General features: G+C 44.3%; 1 protein-coding gene across 5 annotated transcripts in view; it reads left to right on the forward strand.

The window, feature by feature from the left end:
* LOC140117272 (beta-arrestin-1) overlaps nt 1–18,803 on the forward strand; it is a 171,274-nt gene that overhangs the window by 99,623 nt on the left and 52,848 nt on the right. For all 5 annotated transcript variants that reach the window (XM_072133802.1, XM_072133803.1, XM_072133799.1 and 2 more), the window contains exon 2: nt 11,961–11,991. In XM_072133802.1, the coding sequence (XP_071989903.1) occupies nt 11,961–11,991 (31 nt within the window). The remainder of the gene's footprint in view (nt 1–11,960; nt 11,992–18,803) is intronic.

An 18,803-nucleotide genomic window follows, 5' to 3' on the forward strand; every position in this document is an offset into this window, starting at 1 on the left:
CTCCCATGTTATACAGTACAGCCCCCACATCTCCCATGTTATACAGTACAGCCCCCACATCTCCCATGTTATACAGTACAGCCCCCACATCCCCCATGTTATACAGTACACCCCCCCCCCACATCTCCCATGTTATACAGTACAGCCCCCCACATCTCCCATGTTATACAGTACAGCCCCCCATATCTCCCATGTTATACAGTACAGCCCCCCCACATCTCCCATGTTATACAGTACAGCCCCCCCACATCCCCCTTGTAGTACAGTACAGCCCCCCACATCTCCCATGTTATACAGTACAGCCCCCCACATCTCCCATGTTATACAGTACAGCCCCCCACATCTCCCATGTTATACAGTACAGCCCCCCCCACATCTCCCATGTTATACAGTACAGCCCCCCCCCCCCACATCTCCCATGTTATACAGTACAGCCCCCCATATCTCCCATGTTATACAGTACAGCCCCCTGGTAGCTGGGGGTCCCCATAACTTTGAGGAGGCGCCGCAGTACTGAGAGCGATGGAGGGGGGAGCTACAGACCTGAGCCACATCCCTACTACAGGGTGATGGCATGTGACTTATCCTCTGCCGCTTGTGATAGGGGATGAGGAGGGAAGACGTGTCATGCTAAAATATCCGAGAAATATCTGCTACCAAATCCACAGAGACCAATAATAGTCACCGGAATGTGCAGATATTTATATTAATTACATCCACAGCTTATGTGTAATTCTCACCAACCTGGAACCCTGCCCAGATCTGTGCCAACAGTATACTGACTATACCACCAAGGATATTCACTGGGAATAATACTGCCCCCTATGTACAAGAATATAACTACTATAATACTGCCCCTATGTACAAGAATATAACTACTATAATACTGCCCCTATGTACAAGAATATAACTACTATAATACTGCCCCCTATGTACAAGAATATAACTACTATAATACTGCCCACTATGCACAAGAATATAACTACTATAATACTGCCCCCTATGTACAAGAATATAACTACTATAATACTGCCCCCTATGTACAAGAATATAACTACTATAATACTGCTCCCTATGTACAAGAATATAACTACTATAATACTGTCCCCTATGTACAGGAATATAACTACTATAATACTGCCCCCTATGTACAAGAATATAACTACTATAATACTGCCTCCTATGTACAAGAATATAACTACTATAATACTGCTCCCTATGTACAAGAATATAACTACTATAATACTGTCCCCTATGTACAGGAATATAACTACTATAATACTGCCCCCTATGTACAAGAATATAACTACTATAATACTGCCCCCTATGTACAGGAATATAACTACTATAATACTGCTCACTATGTACAGGAATATAACTACTATAATACTGCCCCTATGTACCAGAATATAACTACTATAATACTGCCCCCTATGTACAAGAATATGACTACTATAATACTGCCCCCTATGTACAGGAATATAACTACTATAATACTGCCCTCTATGTACAGGAATATAACTACTATAATACTGTCCCCTATGTACAAGAATATAACTACTATAATACTGCCCCCTATGTACAGGAATATAACTACTGTAATACTGCCCCCTATGTACAAGAATATAACTACTATAATACTGCCCCCTATGTACAAGAATATAACTACTATAATACTGCCTCCTATGTACAAGAATATAACTACTATAATACTGTCCCCTATGTACAAGAATATAACTACTATAATACTGCCCCCTATGTACAAGAATATAACTACTATAATACTGCCCCCTATGTACAGGAATATAACTACTATAATACTGCCTCCTATGTACAAGAATATAACTACTATAATACTGTCCCCTATGTACAAGAATATAACTACTATAATACTGCCCCCTATGTACAAGAATATAACTACTATAATACTGCCCCCTATGTACAAGAATATAACTACTATAATACTGCCCCCTATGTACAAGAATATAACTACTATAATACCGCCCCCTATGTACAAGAATATAACTACTATAATACTGCCCCCTATGTACAGGAATATAACTACTATAATACTGCCCCCTATGTACAGGAATATAACTACTATAATACTGCCCCCTATGTACAAGAATATAACTGCTATAATACTGCCCCCTATGTACAAGAATATAACTACTATAATACTGCCCCCTATGTACAGGAATATAACTACTATAATACTGCCCCCTATGTACAAGAATATAACTGCTATAATACTGCCCCCTATGTACAAGAATATAACTACTATAATACTGCCCCTATGTACAAGAATATAACTACTATAACACTGCCCCCTATGTACAAGAATATAACTACTATAATACTGCCTCCTATGTACAACAATATAACTACTATAATACCGCCCCTATGTACAAGAATATAACTACTATAATACTACCCCCTATGTACAAGAATATAACTACTATAATACTGCCCCCTATGTACAAGAATATAACTACTATAATACCGCCCCCTATGTACAAGAATATAACTACTATAATACTGCCCCCTATGTACAAGAATATAACTACTATAATACTGCCCCCTATGTACAAGAATATAACTACTATAATACTGCCCCCTATGTACAGGGATATAACTACTATAATACTGCCTCCTATGTACAAGAATATAACTACTACAATACTGCCCCCTATGTACAGGAATATAACTACTATAATACTGCCCCCTATGTACAAGAATATAACTACTATAATACTGCCCCTATGTACAAGAATATAACTACTATAATACTGCTCCCTATGTACAAGAATATAACTACTATAATACTGCCCCCTATGTACAAGAATATAACTACTATAATACTGCCCCCTATGTACAGGAATATAACTACTATAATACTGCCCCCTATATACAGGAATATAACTACTATAATACTGCCCCTATGTACAGGAATATAACTACTATAATACTGCCCCTATGTACAGGAATATAACTACTATAATACTGCCCCTATGTACAGGAATATAACTACTATAATACTGCCCTCTATATACAGGAATATAACTACTATAATACTGCCCCTATGTACAGGAATATAACTACTATAATACTGCCCCTATGTACAGGAATATAACTACTATAATACTACCCCCTATGTACAAGAATATAACTACTATAATACTGCCCCCTATGTACAGGAATATAACTACTATAATACTGCCCCTATATACAGGAATATAACTACTATAATACTACCCCCTATGTACAAGAATATAACTACTATAATACTGCCCCCTATGTACAGGAATATAACTACTATAATACTGCCCCCTATATACAGGAATATAACTACTATAATACTGCCCCTATGTACAGGAATATAACTACTATAATACTGCCCCTATGTACAGGAATATAACTACTATAATACTGCCCCTATGTACAGGAATATAACTACTATAATACTGCCCTCTATATACAGGAATATAACTACTATAATACTGCCCCTATGTACAGGAATATAACTACTATAATACTGCCCCTATGTACAGGAATATAACTACTATAATACTGCCCCTATGTACAGGAATATAACTACTATAATACTACCCCCTATGTACAAGAATATAACTACTATAATACTGCCCCCTATGTACAGGAATATAACTACTATAATACTGCCCCTATATACAGGAATATAACTACTATAATACTACCCCCTATGTACAAGAATATAACTACTATAATACTGCCCCCTATGTACAGGAATATAACTACTATAATACTGCCCCCTATATACAGGAATATAACTACTATAATACTACCCCCTATGTACAAGAATATAACTACTATAATACTACCCCCTATGTACAAGAATATAACTACTATAATACCGCCCCCTATGTACAAGAATATAACTACTATAATACTGCCCCCTATGTCCAAGAATATAACTACAATAATACTGCCCCCTATGTACAGGAATATAACTACTATAATACCGCCCCCTATGTACAGGAATATAACTACTATAATACCGCCCCCTATGTACAAGAATATAACTACTATAATACTGCCCCCTATGTACAGGAATATAACTACTATAATACTGCCCTCTATGTACAGGAATATAACTACTATAATACTGCCCCCTATGTACAGGAATATAACTACTATAATACTGCCCCCTATGTACAAGAATATAACTACTATAATACTACCCCCTATGTACAAGAATATAACTACTATAATACTGCCCCCTATGTACAAGAATATAACTACTATAATACTGCCCCCTATGTACAAGAATGTAACTACTATAATACTGCCCCCTATGTACAAGAATATAACTACTATAACACCGCCCCCTATGTACAAGAATATAACTACTATAATACTGCCCCCTATGTACAGGAATATAACTACTATAATACTGCCCCCTATGTACAAGAATATAACTACTATAATACTGCCCCCTATGTACAAGAATATAACTACTATAATATTGCCCCCTATGTACAAGAATATAACTACTATAATACTGCCCCCTATGTACAAGAATATAACTACTATAATACTGCCCCCTATGTACAGGAATATAACTACTATAATACTGCCCCCTATGTACAAGAATATAACTACTATAATACTGCCCCCTATGTACAAGAATATAACTACTATAATATTGCCCCCTATGTACAAGAATATAACTACTATAATACTGCCCCCTATGTACAAGAATATAACTACTATAATACTGCCCCCTATGTACAGGAATATAACTACTATAATACTGCCCCCTATGTACAAGAATATAACTACTATAATACTGCCCCCTATGTACAAGAATATAACTTCTATAATACTGCCCCCTATGTACAAGAATATAACTACTATAATACTGCCCCCTATGTACAAGAATATAACTACTATACTACTGCCCCCTATGTACAAGAATATAACTACTATAATACTGCCCCCTATGTACAAGAATATAACTACTATAATACTGTCCCCTATGTACAAGAATATAACTACTATAATACTGCCCCCTATGTACAAGAATATAACTACTATAATACTGCCCCCTATGTACAGGAATATAACTACTATAATACTGCCCCCTATGTACAGGAATATAACTACTATAATACTGCCCCCTATGTACAAGAATATAACTATTATTGGGACTTGGTCCCAGGTTCCCAGTGCTGCAAGACTGTAATGCTAACCACTGAGCCACCATGCTGCCCGAATTTTTGTTGTGTACTTACTATTTATGTCAACTTTTCACAACTTCACATAAAGTGAGAAAACATTACTTTCCCGGGGGCTTCCAGATCTCGGGATGCTGCGGATACTGTAGACTGCGGTCACCTTCATCTGACTTTCAATCTAAGGAGTCATGAAGCAGATGGAGGAAGTCTTGCCTATAAATAATAGTGCCATATAGTATAACCATTCTGTATGTTTTCTTCACTGTATAGTGGTACATGAGGTGTATGGCAGTATGACTGGGCAAAGCAGGTGACATCTGTGGGATGTTATATGAACTGCATAGCAGTAGGTTTCCTGTGCACTGTATGGCAGTATTGTTTCTATCTTTTATGACCATATTTCAGCACTCTGTGGCAGTATTGTTTCTATCCTTTATGGCCATATATATGCACTATGTGGCAGTATTATTTCTATCCTTTATGACCTTATTTCATTACTAGATGGCAGTAGTGTTTGTATGTTTTATTGCCCTATATGTGCACTATGTGGCAGTATTGTTTCTATCCTTTATAGTCATATTCGAGCACTATGTGGCAGTATTATTTATATCCTTTATGACCATATTTGAGCACTATGTGGCAGTATTATTTCTATCCTTTATGACCATATTTGAGCACTATGTGGCAGTATTATTTCTATCCTTTATGACCATATTTGAGCACTATGTGGCAGTATTATTTCTATTCTTTATGACCATATTTGAGCACTTTGTGGCAGTATTATTTCTATACTTTATGACCATATTTGAACACTATGTGGCAGTATTATTTCTATCCTTTATAGTCATATTCGAGCACTATGTGGCAGTATTATTTCTATCCTTTATGACCATATTTGAGCACTATGTGTCAGTATTATTTATATCCTTTATGACCATATTTGAGCACTATGTGGCAGTATTATTTCTATCCTTTATGACCATATTTGAGCTTTATGTGGCAGTATTATTTCTATTCTTTATGACCATATTTGAGCACTATGTGGCAGTATTATTTCTATTCTTTATGACCATATTTGAGCACTATGTGGCAGTATTATTTCTATACTTTATGGCCATATATGTGCACAATATGACTGGCAGTGTGGCATTGATATTAGTGTACTCAATATCTATATATTATCACAGTGTGGCAGTGATGTTTGTACACCATATGGCGGTATTAGTGCATTATTTTATGAACTTTATAGAAATAATATGTTTCTGTGGTTTCTGCATTGTACATCATATATTGGGGGGTTATATGGCTGCAGTGTGTACATATATAACATCATCTTTGCACGGTATGGCGGCATTATTTATACACTGTATGGCAGTATATGGGTATAACATGGCTGGTATATGGCACTATTATACTTGAATGTCACTGTATTGTTACATCAGACAGAGGAGGGGGTCTCCAGCCATTGCCCTGCCCTGGGGGTCTGGCTAGTCCTAGATTCGGGTCCCGTTCCTATACTTGGGATAGCTCCTCTCTATGTGGATAATGGATCTTATATAACTGGGATTAGTTCTGTCTGACAGCACAGAGCATCGCCCCCTCCCTCTCCCGCAGCACAGAGCATCGCCCCCTCCCTCTCCCGCAGCCCACCATGTAGCGTCATCACGTCTTCTAAATCCCAAATCTCATCTCAGGGCGAAGAGATTCATAATTCATGAATATCTGTAAATGTCGCAGACATCTGGGAGAGCGCCAGATCCCTCAATGCCGCCATTTAACCCCTTCAACACTGGGGCGCCATGAGACTTGATGGGCATGTGGTTTGGGTTCTGTAGAGATTAGTGACCCCATGTGGGGCTTCTATATCCCTCCATTCAAAATATCCATTAATGGGCTATTTTCCTTGTAGATACCCAAATCCAGCTTTCCCAGACTCCTGAATGGCCTATTGTATTGAGAGGAATCAGAGTTGCATTGAGAACAAGTGTGCTGAGAGTGGGACAGTAAGCTGGGCCAGATTATATGGAGGGCACATGGGGCACAAGCTCCAGGGCCCCCACCATTGGGAAGGATATGGAGGCCCCCGACCTGCTTCACCAATGTTAGAACATAGAGCTACTGCTATGATTACTGCAGAAACCACATAGCATAAAACTACTGCTTAGATCACCTACCCTAGCCCCCTTCACCAACCAACCACTGGAACAGTTCTGTGCTCTAATATTAAAGGCAGCAGCTCTCTCTGCCCCTCTTCCAGAAGCAACTCTCAGCACAATTGTTCTCCATGCAACTGTAGCTTTACCAGACTCCTAAATGGAGAAGTGTATAAAGAGTAAGTGGAGTTGTATTGAGGACAAGCTTGCTGAGAGTTGCTGCTGGGAGAGGGGCAGAGAGAGCTGCTAATGTTATCATGATTATAGCACATACATGAATAAAATGAATATTTCTGGGTCAGAAGCTTTAACCAGTGTAGCCACATTTCCATTTCATCCATCTTGTCCCAGATTTGTATAAAGAGTATGTAGGGTTGTATTGATAACAAGTTTGCTGAGAGTTGCTGCTGGGAGAGGGGCAGGAAGAGCTGCTGCCTTTATTATAAAAAGCTCAGAAATGCTGCTGTGAATGATGTAAAGACCATATACTATATAAAACACATGTTACCTCTCCAGGCACCCATAGATCCAGCTCTCTCTGCCTCTCTCCCAGCAAGAACACTCAGTACACTTGTTCTCAATGTAACTCTTAATTCTAACTTCGCCATTCTGGAGTCTGGGATGAGCTGGATGTGCAGGATTCTCTGGGAGCCCATGACATAAGTGAGGAGCCCGTGACATAAGTGAGGAGCCCGTGACATAAGTGAGGAGCCCGTGACATAAGTGAGGAGCCCGTGACATAAGTGGGGAGCCCGTGACATAAGTGGGGAGCCCGTGACATAAGTGAGGAGCCCGTGACATAAGTGGGGAGCCCGTGACATAAGTGAGGAGCCCGTGACATAAGTGAGGAGCCCGTGACATAAGTGGGGAGCCCGTGACATAAGTGAGGAGCCCGTGACATAAGTGAGGAGCCCGTGACATAAGTGGGGAGCCCGTGACATAAGTGGGGAGCCCGTGACATAAGTGGGGAGCCCGTGACATAAGTGGGGAGCCCGTGACATAAGTGAGGAGCCCGTGACATAAGTGAGGAGCCCGTGACATAAGTGAGGAGCCCGTGACATAAGTGGGGAGCCCGTGACATAAGTGGGGAGCCCGTGACATAAGTGAGGAGCCCGTGACATAAGTGGGGAGCCCGTGACATAAGTGAGGAGCCCGTGACATAAGTGGGGAGCCCGTGACATAAGTGGGGAGCCCGTGACATAAGTGAGGAGCCCGTGACATAAGTGAGGAGCCCGTGACATAAGTGGGGAGCCCGTGACATAAGTGAGGAGCCCGTGACATAAGTGGGGAGCCCGTGACATAAGTGAGGAGCCCGTGACATAAGTGAGGAGCCCGTGACATAAGTGGGGAGCCCGTGACATAAGTGAGGAGCCCGTGACATAAGTGAGGAGCCCGTGACATAAGTGAGGAGCCCGTGACATAAGTGAGGAGCCCGTGACATAAGTGGGGAGCCCGTGACATAAGTGAGGAGCCCGTGACATAAGTGGGGAGCCCGTGACATAAGTGAGGAGCCCGTGACATAAGTGAGGAGCCCGTGACATAAGTGAGGAGCCCGTGACATAAGTGGGGAGCCCGTGACATAAGTGAGGAGCCCGTGACATAAGTGAGGAGCCCGTGACATAAGTGAGGAGCCCGTGACATAAGTGGGGAGCCCGTGACATAAGTGGGGAGCCCGTGACATAAGTGAGGAGCCCGTGACATAAGTGGGGAGCCCGTGACATAAGTGGGGAGCCCGTGACATAAGTGAGGAGCCCGTGACATAAGTGGGGAGCCCGTGACATAAGTGGGGAGCCCGTGACATAAGTGGGGAGCCCGTGACATAAGTGAGGAGCCCGTGACATAAGTGAGGAGCCCGTGACATAAGTGGGGAGCCCGTGACATAAGTGAGGAGCCCGTGACATAAGTGAGGAGCCCGTGACATAAGTGGGGAGCCCGTGACATAAGTGAGGAGCCCGTGACATAAGTGAGGAGCCCGTGACATAAGTGAGGAGCCCGTGACATAAGTGGGGAGCCCGTGACATAAGTGGGGAGCCCGTGACATAAGTGAGGAGCCCGTGACATAAGTGGGGAGCCCGTGACATAAGTGAGGAGCCCGTGACATAAGTGAGGAGCCCGTGACATAAGTGAGGAGCCCGTGACATAAGTGGGGAGCCCGTGACATAAGTGAGGAGCCCGTGACATAAGTGAGGAGCCCGTGACATAAGTGGGGAGCCCGTGACATAAGTGAGGAGCCCGTGACATAAGTGAGGAGCCCGTGACATAAGTGAGGAGCCCGTGACATAAGTGGGGAGCCCGTGACATAAGTGGGGAGCCCGTGACATAAGTGAGGAGCCCGTGACATAAGTGGGGAGCCCGTGACATAAGTGGGGAGCCCGTGACATAAGTGAGGAGCCCGTGACATAAGTGGGGAGCCCGTGACATAAGTGGGGAGCCCGTGACATAAGTGGGGAGCCCGTGACATAAGTGAGGAGCCCGTGACATAAGTGAGGAGCCCGTGACATAAGTGGGGAGCCCGTGACATAAGTGGGGAGCCCGTGACATAAGTGGGGAGCCCGTGACATAAGTGAGGAGCCCGTGATATAAGTGAGGAGCCCGTGACATAAGTGAGGAGCCCGTGACATAAGTGAGGAGCCCGTGACATAAGTGAGGAGCCCGTGACATAAGTGAGGAGCCCGTGACATAAGTGGGGAGCCCGTGACATAAGTGGGGAGCCCGTGACATAAGTGGGGAGCCCGTGACATAAGTGAGGAGCCCGTGATATAAGTGAGGAGCCCGTGACATAAGTGAGGAGCCCGTGACATAAGTGAGGAGCCCTCCCTGGTTCTGTACAATCTCATCCTGGTATCGACTGCAGAAACAATCAGAGGGAAGCAGGCGGCGGCGGCTGAATGGAGCGACATCGATTCCTCTGCGGCCAGAGAGCAGTCAATGAATGGAAGCCAGATCTTCATTAACCCCATAGGGCCTGACACAATCATCACACAGCAATACATGCTCCTCTCCTGAAATCCTCTGTGCTGCTTCCATTGAATTGTGCTGCTTACTCTACTCTTAGTCTATGGTTATCTGGCTGAGACTCCTCTCCTGAAATCCTCTGTGCTGCTGGCGACCCTGCTTACTCTACTCTTAGTCTATGGTTATCTGGCTGAGATTCTTCTCCTGAAATCCTCTGTGCTGCTGGCGACCCTGCTTACTCTACTCTTAGTCTATGGTTATCTGGCTGAGACTCTTCTCCTGAAATCCTCTGTGCTGCTGGCGACCCTGCTTACTCTACTCTTAGTCTATGGTTATCTGGCTGAGACTCTTCTCCTGAAATCCTCTGTGCTGCTGGCGACCCTGCTTACTCTACTCTTAGTCTATGGTTATCTGGCTGAGACTCTTCTCCTGAAATCCTCTGTGCTGCTGGCGACCCTGCTTACTCTACTCTTAGTCTATGGTTATCTGGCTGAGACTCTTCTCCTGAAATCCTCTGTGCTGCTGGCGACCCTGCTTACTCTACTCTTAGTCTATGGTTATCTGGCTGAGACTCTTCTCCTGAAATCCTCTGTGCTGCTGTTGTTCTCATCTCTTCCACTTTACTCACTTACCTCCCAGGCACCAGAATATTCCTACCCAGGAAAGGGTGAGCCTGGAAACTGAAGAAGAATCCCCTCCTCACCCAGTACTTCACACAGCTCAGAGTTTGTTACAATGTATCTAGTCTAAACAATCTTCTGTGAGCTGGAAACTGCACTGATACATTGTAACAAATGATCCAGACAAGAAGAATGATCATAGAGGATGGTCTGCGTTCAGCAGAACTGTAACAAATCCTCAGCTGTGAAAAGTTTATAAGTATTGATCATCTGGATCTCAACACAAAGGGGGTCATTTACTTACCCGGTCCTGTCGCGATCCAGTGGTGCTTTCTCTAACGAGGATTCGGGTCTTCCGGCGATTCACTTCGTGCGCCCGATGTCCACCAGGTGTCGCTGCTGCGCCGAGGTCCGCCGGAGTACCCCATCCTATTCATGGTGCATGTGAGTGATTGATTTTGCGACACAATTCACCAATTTCCGCAAAACGGAAAAAGTCGGGAAGCCCGATGAAAGTGTGACCGCGGAGCCCTTAGTAAATGAGCCCCAAAAAGTTTCATCATTCACTGACAGCAAGCAGAAATCTTATAGAATCAAAGCAGTAGATGTCATATGATTCAGTGCGGGGGGGGGGGGGGATTATGATCTTATGATTCTTTTTTATCAAGTGTTTCTTAAAGGGGCGGTACACGTAATATGACAATGATCACCAAACATAGTAATAACACTGGAGCGTCTGTGTGTGCCGGTCACATATATATATATATATATGGGCTTATATCAGCTGTATATTACAGCAGTGATCGGGGTGGCCGGGCAGATGGGTCATTCTCATGCAGGATATGTGGGTGCTCCTGCTGGGGTGATCAGGGTGATTCACCGTCACCAACCACCCAGGAGTACATAGCTAGGACTGCTCTCCGCTGAGGTTTTGTTACAGTTGTATCCTGTCTCAGCAATGTGATACATATACACTTTCTTATAGATTCTAATTTTCTGTTTCTCTCTCTCTGCAGAGTTTTTAAGAAAGCCAGTCCTAATGGCAAGGTAAGACCCGACCTGCTGTGTGTATTATCCCTGTGCTGTGACATCACTGTGTGTATTATCCCTGTACTGTGACATCACTGTGTGTATTATCTCTGTACTGTGACATCGCTGTGTGTATTATCTCTGTACTGTGACGTCGCTGTGTGTATTATCCCTGTACTGTGACATCGCTGTGTGTATTATCTCTGTACTGTGACGTCGCTGTGTGTATTATCCCTGTACTGTGACATCACTGTGTGTATTATCCCTGTGCTGTGACATCACTGTGTGTATTATCCCTGTACTGTGCCATCACTGTGTGTATTATCCCTGTACTGTGACATCACTGTGTGTATTATCCCTGTACTGTGACATCACTGTGTGTATTATCCCTGTACTGTGACATCACTGTGTGTATTATCTCTGTACTGTGACGTCGCTGTGTGTATTATCCCTGTACTGTGACATCACTGTGTGTATTATCCCTGTACTGTGACATCACTGTGTGTATTATCTCTGTACTGTGACATCGCTGTGTGTATTATCTCTGTACTGTGACGTCGCTGTGTGTATTATCCCTGTACTGTGACATCACTGTGTGTATTATCCCTGTGCTGTGACATCACTGTGTGTATTATCCCTGTACTGTGCCATCACTGTGTGTATTATCCCTGTACTGTGACATCACTGTGTGTATTATCCCTGTACTGTGACATCACTGTGTGTATTATCCCTGTACTGTGACATCACTGTGTGTATTATCCCTGTACTGTGACATCACTGTGTGTATTATCCCTGTACTGTGACATCACTGTGTGTATTATCCCTGTACTGTGACATCACTGTGTGTATTATCTCTGTACTGTGACATCACTGTGTGTATTATCCCTGTACTGTGACATCACTGTGTGTATTATCCCTGTACTGTGACATCACTGTGTGTATTATCCCTGTACTGTGACATCACTGTGTGTATTATCCCTGTGCTGTGACATCACTGTGTGTATTATCCCTGTGCTGTGACATCACTGTGTGTATTATCCCTGTACTGTGACATCACTGTGTGTATTATCTCTGTACTGTGACATCACTGTGTGTATTATCCCTGTACTGTGCCATCACTGTGTGTATTATCCCTGTACGGTGACATCACTGTGTGTATTATCCCTGTACTGTGACATCACTGTGTGTATTATCCCTGTACTGTGACATCACTGTGTGTATTATCCCTGTACTGTGACATCACTGTGTGTATTATCCATGTGCTGTGACATCACTGTGTGTATTATCCCTGTACTGTGACATCACTGTGTGTATTATCTCTGTACTGTGACATCACTGTGTGTATTATCCCTGTACTGTGCCATCACTGTGTGTATTATCCCTGTACTGTGACATCACTGCGTGTATTATCCCTGTACTGTGACATCACTGTGTGTATTATCCCTGTACTGTGACATCACTGTGCATATAACCTCTGTACTGTGACATCACTGTGCGTATTATCCCTGTACTGTGACATCACTGTGTGTATTATCCCTGTACTGTGACATCACTGAGTGTATTATCCCTGTACTGTGACATCACTGTGTGTATTATCTCTGTACTGTGACATCACTGTGTGTATTATCCCTGTGCTGTGACATCACTGTGTGTATTATCCCTGTACTGTGACATCGCTGTGCGTATTATCCCTGTACTGTGACATCGCTGTGCGTATTATCCCTGTACTGTGACATCACTGTGTGTATTATCCCTGTACTGTGACATCACTGTGTGTATTATCCCTGTACTGTGACATCACTGTGTGTATTATGTCTGTACTGGGACATCGCTGTGTGTATTATCCCTGTACTGTGACATCACTGTGTGTATTATCCCTGTACTGTGACATCGCTGTGTGTATTATCCCTGTACTGTGACATCACTGTGTGTATTATCCCTGTACTGTGACATCACTGTGTGTATTATCCCTGTACTGTGACATCACTGTGTATTATCCTGTTCTGTGACATCACTGTGTGTATTATCCCTGTACTGTGACATCACTGTGTGTATTATCCCTGTACTGTGACATCACTGTGTGTATTATCCCTGTACTGTGACATCACTGTGTGTATTATCTCTGTACTGTGACATCGCTGTGCGTATTATCCCTGTACTGTGACATCGCTGTGCGTATTATCCCTGTACTGTGACATCACTGTGTATTATCTCTGTACTGTGACATCACTGTGTGTATTATCCCTGTACTGTGACATCACTGTGTGTATTATCCCTGTACTGTGACATCACTGTGTGTATTATCCCTGTACTGTGACATCACTGTGTGTATTATCCCTGTACTGTGACATCACTGTGTGTATTATCCCTGTACTGTGACATCACTGTGTGTATTATCCCTGCACTGTGACATCACTGTGTGTATTATCCCTGTACTGTGACATCACTGTGTGTATTATCCCTGTACTGTGACATCACTGTGTGTATTATCCCTGTACTGTGACATCACTGTGTGTATTATCCTGTACTGTGACATCACTGTGTGTATTATCCCTGTACTGTGACATCACTGTGTGTGTTATCCCTGCACTGTGACATCACTGTGTGTATTATCTCTGTACTGTGACATCACTGTGTGTATTATCTCTGTGCTGTGACATCACTGTGTATTATCCCTGTACTGTGACATCACTGTGTGTATTATCCCTGTACTGTGACATCACTGTGTGTATTATCTCTGTGCTGTGACATCACTGTGTATTATCCCTGTACTGTGACATCACTGTGTGTATTATCCCTGTCCTGTGACATCACTGTGTGCATTATCCCTGTGCTGTGACATCACTGTGTGTATTATCCCTGTCCTGTGACATCACTGTGTGTATTATTCCTGTACTGTGACATCACTGTGTGTATTATCCCTGTACTGTGACATCACTGTGTGTATTATCTCTGTACTGTGACATCACTGTGTGTATTATTCCTGTACTGTGACATCACTGTGTGTATTATCCCTGTCCTGTGACATCACTGTGTGCATTACCTCTGTATTGTGCACAGTATTCGGCTCTTATATTGGGACGGATCTTATATAATCCTGGGGTTTCTGGTCTCGGTTGGCAGCAGTTACCATGGAAATCAGAGAGAAAGGTTTCAGCGCTGAGATGTTTTATAGTGGATGAATAGAAAAGGTTTTGGGTCCAAGGCCCTCGCTGTGCTGAGCAGCACTCCCCCGCTACTATGCATCTCACACTGTGCCAGACCCTCAGCTGTGATAGGGCTGTGCGCTCCATTCACTGACAGCAAGAAGAGAGCAAACATCTAAAATCTCCAGTCACATCCAGAGCTGCATGGCTTACACTCCAGTCACATCCAGAGCTAGATGGCTTATACTCCAGTCACATCCAGAGCAGCATGGCTTATACTCCAGTCACATCTAGAGCTGCCTGGCTTATACTCCAGTCACATCCAGAGCTGCATGGCTTATACTCCAGTCACATCCAGAGCTGCATGGCTTATACTCCAGTCACATCCAGAGCTGCATGGCTTATACTCCAGTCACATCCAGAGCTGCCTGGCTTATACTCCAGTCACATCCAAAGCTGCCTGGCTTATACTCCAGTCACATCTAAAGCTGCATGGCTTATACTACAGTCACATCTAGAGCTGCATGGCTTATACTACAGTCACATCTAGAGCTCCATGGCTTATACTCCAGTCACATCCAGAGCTGCATGGCTTATACTCCAGTCACATCTAAAGCTGCATGGCTTATACTCCAGTCACATCTAAAGCTGCATGGCTTATACTCCAGTCACATCTAAAGCTGCATGGCTTATACTACAGTCACATCTAGAGCTGCATGGCTTATACTCCAGTCACATCCACAGCTGCCTGGCTTATACTCCAGTCACATCCACAGCTGCCTGGCTTATACTCCAGTCACATCCACAGCTGCCTGGCTTATACTCCAGTCACATCCACAGCTGCCTGGCTTATACTCCAGTCACATCCACAGCTGCCTGGCTTATACTCCAGTCACATCCACAGCTGCCTGGCTTATACTCCAGTCACATCTAGAGCTCCATGGCTTATACTCCAGTCACATCTAGAGCTGCATGGCTTACACTCCAGTCACATCCAGAGCTGCATGGCTTATACTCCAGTCACATCTAGAGCTGCCTGGCTTATACTCCAGTCACATCCACAGCTGCCTGGCTTATACTCCAGTCACATCCACAGCTGCCTGGCTTATACTCCAGTCACATCCAAAGCTGCCTGGCTTATACTCCAGTCACATCTAGAGCTGCATGGCTTATACTCCAGTCACATCTAAAGCTGCATGGCTTATACTACAGTCACATATAGAGCTGCATGGCTTATACTACAGTCACATCTAGAGCTCCATGGCTTATACTACAGTCACATCCAGAGCTGCATGGCTTATACTACAGTCACATCTAGAGCTGCATGGCTTATACTCCAGTCACATCTAGAGCTGCCTGGCTTATACTCCAGTCACATCTAAAGCTGCCTGGCTTATACTCCAGTCACATCTAGAGCTGCATGGCTTATACTACAGTCACATCTAAAGCTGCCTGGCTTATACTCCAGTCACATCTAGAGCTCCATGGCTTATACTCCAGTCACATCTAGAGCTGCATGGCTTATACTCCAGTCACATCTAGAGCTGCATGGCTTATACTCCAGTCACATCTAGAGCTGCATGGCTTATACTCCAGTCACATCTAGAGCTCCATGGCTTATACTCCAGTCACATCCAAAGCTGCCTGGCTTATACTCCAGTCACATCTAGAGCTGCATGGCTTATACTCCAGTCACATCTAAAGCTGCATGGCTTATACTACAGTCACATCTAGAGCTGCATGGCTTATACTACAGTCACATCTAGAGCTCCATGGCTTATACTCCAGTCACATCCAGAGCTGCATGGCTTATACTCCAGTCACATCTAGAGCTGCCTGGCTTATACTCCAGTCACATCTAAAGCTGCCTGGCTTATACTCCAGTCACATCTAAAGCTGCATGGCTTATACTCCAGTCACATCTAGAGCTCCATGGCTTATACTCCAGTCACATCTAGAGCTCCATGGCTTATACTCCAGTCACATCTAGAGCTGCATGGCTTACACTCCAGTCACATCTAGAGCTGCATGGCTTATACTCCAGTCACATCTAGAGCTGCATGGCTTATACTCCAGTCACATCTAAAGCTGCATGGCTTATACTACAGTCACATCTAGAGCTCCATGGCTTATACTCCAGTCACATCTAGAGCTGCATGGCTTATACTCCAGTCACATCTAGAGCTGCATGGCTTATACTCCAGTCACATCTAGAGCTCCATGGCTTATACTCCAGTCACATCTAGAGCTCCATGGCTTATACTCCAGTCACATCTAGAGCTCCATGGCTTATACTCCAGTCACATCCAGAGCTCCATGGCTTATACTCCAGTCACATCCAGAGCTGCATTCGTAATTGTACTGTTACATCTTATACTAGTTACCTGTGAAGGGGCAGGTCCTCAGTCTGATGTTATCCGGTGGACCTGGTGATGGGTCCTATTCCCCCACAATCCTATAGTCACATCCCTCTGGCTGCATTGCATTGTGGGATATGATGGGGTACAGCAGGGGGCAGCAGTGAGCTGCGGCTGCCCCCTGGGGTCGGCGCTGATCCGAGACGCTTCTTATTGGATCTATTTGTTATATCATTTCCCAGAATAACACAAAATCCAATCCCCCTCCGTCCGTCTCCTCGGAGATCGGATTTGTATCATTCCGGGGGAAATGTGAGAAGAGAACAAATAAATGTCCTGGCAGCAGCCAGCGGGGGGCGCCACCAGCATCTGTGTAATCACACTAGCCCAGACACCGGGTTATACATCATGTGCTGCCGGTATATCACTGTGCTAGCGGTTCAGTGTCCCGGTCCCTGGTGTCCAGTGGTTTAGTGTTGCGGTCCCTGGTGTCCAGAGGTTTAGTGTCCCGGTCCCTGGTGTCCAGAGGTTTAGTGTCCCGGTCCCTGGTGTCCAGAGGTTTAGTGTCTTGGTCCCTGGTGTCCAGAGGTTTAGTGTCCCGGTCCCTGGTGTCCAGTGGTTTAGTGTCTCGCTCCCTGGTGTCCAGGGGTTTAGTGTCCCGGTCCCTGGTGTCCAGGGGTTTAGTGTCTTGGTCCCTGGTGTCCAGTGGTTTAGTGTCTCGCTCCCTGGTGTCCAGGGGTTTAGTGTCCCGGTCCCTGGTGTCCAGGGGTTTAGTGTCTTGGTCCCTGGTGTCCAGGGGTTTAGTGTCTTGGTCCCTGGTGTCCAGGGGTTTAGTGTCTTGGTCCCCGGTGTCCAGGGGTTTAGTGTCTTGGTCCCTGGTGTCCAGTGGTTTAGTGTCTCGCTCCCTGGTGTCCAGGGGTTTAGTGTCCCGCTCCCTCGTGTTCTAGTGGTTTAGTGTCCCAATCACCGGTGTCCAGTGGCTTAGTGTCCCAAACTTTGCTGTCTAGTGGCTTCATGTCTTGGTGTCCTAGTGGTTTACTTTCCCGATCCCTGGTGTCCAGTGGTTTATTGTCCCAATCCCTGGTGTCCAGTGGTTTATTGTGCCAATCCCTGGTGTCCAGTGGTTTATTGTCCCAATCCCTGGTGTCCAGTGGTTTATTGTCCCAATCCCTGGTGTCCAGTGGTTTATTGTCCCAATCCCTGGTGTCCAGTGGTTTATTGTCCCAATCCCTGGTGTCCAGTGGTTTATTGTTTCAGTCCCTGGTGTCCTAGTGGTTTATTGTCTCAGTCCCTGGTGTCCAGTGGTTTAGTTTCCCAATCCCTGGTG

The sequence above is a fragment of the Engystomops pustulosus genome, chromosome 2 (assembly GCF_040894005.1).
Source record: "Engystomops pustulosus chromosome 2, aEngPut4.maternal, whole genome shotgun sequence".
Classification (NCBI taxonomy): Eukaryota; Metazoa; Chordata; class Amphibia; order Anura; family Leptodactylidae; genus Engystomops; species Engystomops pustulosus.